The following is a 3009-nucleotide window of genomic DNA, read 5'->3' as shown; positions in this document are numbered from 1 at the left end:
TGGTTTGGGCCAAAACCATAGTTTTGGGTTCAAAATCATAGTTTCAGAAGAAGTGAATCCATTCTGCTCCTGGCTCAAATTGAAGAGTGTCAAAGTACCTGTTAGAGTAGATCTCAATGATAATATGATTTTAACACCCATCTATTGTTTTTTTATAAACATATATAATCTTATATTTTATAAATATATGTACACATATTAATTAATTATTAATTACATTATCTTATATATTATTAATTATGTGGGTAAAAAATATATTATCAACAATTTTGTTCCTTCAAATTAACATATATTATAAAATCTATCTTTTATGTAATTATTATATTAACTTTTTTTTTAGTAATTTGTACATATAAAAAGTACTTCTAATATTGGGCTTGTTTGGATCAACGTTACAAAAGTACTTATAAGTATTTTCACGCAAGTTGAGATAAAACCCTATTCATATACTTATCTTGTATTTCGTAAATTACGTTTGAAAAGCTACTTATAAGCCAATATTCCAAATAAGCCCATTGCTGAAGCACCAGAAACAAACAATGTTATATACGCATGTCAACTTCTCATTGGAGAAATCAAAGTGAATGAATTTAGAAGCCCAAAAAAAAAAATGGATGGAGGAAGGACGGTACGTGATTATTGACTAATAATTAGCGGACAACTAACCAAGCGCGAGCGCACCAACTTTTTTATGAGCCATTCCTCCCGCCCTCCCTCTCTCTCTTCCCTCTCTCTCTCCTTCGTCTTCTTCTCTTATTATATATATATATATATATATATATATGTGGGCGTGTATATCTGTACACACACATATATATACACTTTCGAACGCAATATGTGATGCTACGCACCCTCCATTCTTTTTCTCTTTCTTAAACACTTGCTATTTTCCTCACTGTCACCGCCCCTGCCATTGTCTTCCTTTCCTGTTCTAGCTAGCTACCTAGGGTTTTTACACACACACACTGATATATATATATATATATATATATATATTAGCCCTTTTGAAGGTGTGAGAGGACAAGGGGAGAATGAGGAAACCTTTCTGTGAGAAGGCGGTTTTGAACAGAGGAGCTTGGTCCAAACAAGAAGATCAGAAACTCATTGATCATATCAACAAACATGGCGAGGGTTCCTGGCGTATCCTCCCTCAAGCTGCTGGTACCTCTCTCTCTCTCTCTCTCTCTCTATATATATATATATATATGATATTTTACTTTGATCTCTTCACTTCTGGGTAATTAGTTTTTTGAATTAATAGGCTTTTCGAATTAGTAGAAATGATGCTCACATTATTAGTTTTGTTAAATCTTCAGGTTTACTTCGCTGCGGCAAAAGTTGTAGGCTGAGATGGATAAACTACCTGAGGCCAGACCTTAAAAGAGGCAAGTTTGCTGAAGATGAAGAAGATCTCATCATCAAGCTTCATGCCCTCCTAGGAAACCGGTTCGAATATTTCTTAATCCCATCTAATAACTCCCTCTCATTTTAAACATAAAAGTTTGATGTTTATCACAAAAATAAATAAATAAATAAATAAATAAACATAAAAGTTTGATAACTAATTTATAAAAATTAATTAAAAATTTTGTCAAGTTAATTATGTGTAAAACACATGGAACCCTTCTTTCATACCAGCAGAAATAGTTTGAGGAAAAATAATAAATTTGGAAAATAACATGAATTGAGTTCTCACCTTTTGGACAAAAATAAATCTCTTACTTAGCTCATATATTTAAGACTAGAGTAAATCTCTTAATTAGCTCATATATTTAAGACTAGAGGGAGTATTAATAAAGTTAATCCTCAAGTTTTGCTTTCTCACTTCAAGAACAAAGGAGGAAATAATTTTGATTTTAACCTAGTGTGAGATGAGCCTTATTGTTGTATTGATCAATGGCATTGTTATATATAGGTGGTCACTGATAGCCGGAAGATTACCAGGAAGGACAGATAATGAGGTGAAGAACTATTGGAACTCTCATCTGAGAAAAAAGCTCATAAACAAAGGAATTGATCCGACCAATCATCGGTTAACTCCAAATCCGCCATTAATGTCTGGAAGCTCAGCATCATCATCATATAATAATAGTGCCAAGAATAATGATGAGCCAATTACAAAACCTTATTATGTTTCTGATAACAACTCCAACTGTGATCAAGTCTCAGATGCAGCGAGTGGTTTAGAGGAAGAAGAATCATCTTGCATACCTGATTTGAACCTGGACCCCAATATGAGGACTGATTTGAAGCTGGACCTCAATATGAGGACTGGAATTATTTCTTCTTCTTCTTCACCTTCCCCAGATCCAAAGCGAATTCCAGAATATTCTAGACCTTCAACTGAACTTCTTCTGTTTGGGTGATCTTCACTTTCTTGAGAGAAAGAGAGCTGCAAATCTTAATGAGCAAACTATTCACAGTTTAGTTTTGTTTCAATTAATCGTGTAAAAGTGGTGACCATCCTATAATTGATGGTTCGTTTACTTTATTATCAACATGACAATGATTTTTGTTCCCTTTCTTTTTGTTTTCTTTGTGGGATGCTCTCGGATTTAATAGTCATGGATATAATTCTATTTCGGGAAAATTCTACATAACTGAAAGACAAAAGTCGCAAAATATGAGGATGATGATAGTAATGAGAATCCATCTCTTTGTCGGTATTCTTATATATAAAGGAACAAACTTGAAGTGGACAGATTGTCACCATTTTATTTTACTGATATAAAAAAATTTATATGTTTACAATACAATAAATGTCAATAATAACAACAAGCCTTGTGTTCCATGATTAACATCTTCATCAATTTTAACATATTTTTTGTATTGTATATTGATCCAAATATCTGAACTTGCCGCTTGTGAAATGATTTGCTATCTTATTTTAACTTTTAAAGCACTTCTAACTTGTTTTTTTTAATTAAAATGCTAATAAATATATTCTGTCTTACTGCTACTCAAGTGACAATCTTTCAACTCCAAGGTCTTTCTTTAAAACTTAAGTTT

The 3009-nt window shown here is 32.5% G+C and overlaps 1 protein-coding gene across 1 annotated transcript; it reads left to right on the top strand.

Annotated features, from left to right (window-relative positions):
- Nucleotides 1-841: 841 nt before the first annotated feature.
- LOC114737704 (transcription factor MYB8-like) lies at nt 842-2600 on the top strand. The gene is made up of 3 exons (XM_028925659.1): nt 842-1161; nt 1317-1446; nt 1916-2600. The coding sequence occupies exons 1-3, from the start codon at nt 1032-1034 to the stop codon at nt 2364-2366; spliced, it is 711 nt and encodes a 236-aa protein (XP_028781492.1). The 5' UTR covers nt 842-1031; the 3' UTR covers nt 2367-2600.
- Nucleotides 2601-3009: the final 409 nt, after the last annotated feature.

The sequence above is a fragment of the Neltuma alba genome, unplaced genomic scaffold (assembly GCF_004799145.2).
Source record: "Neltuma alba isolate B1F8T4 unplaced genomic scaffold, ASM479914v2 tig00013481_pilon, whole genome shotgun sequence".
NCBI lineage: Eukaryota > Viridiplantae > Streptophyta > Magnoliopsida > Fabales > Fabaceae > Neltuma > Neltuma alba.
This window is presented reverse-complemented; position numbering and strand designations above follow the sequence as displayed.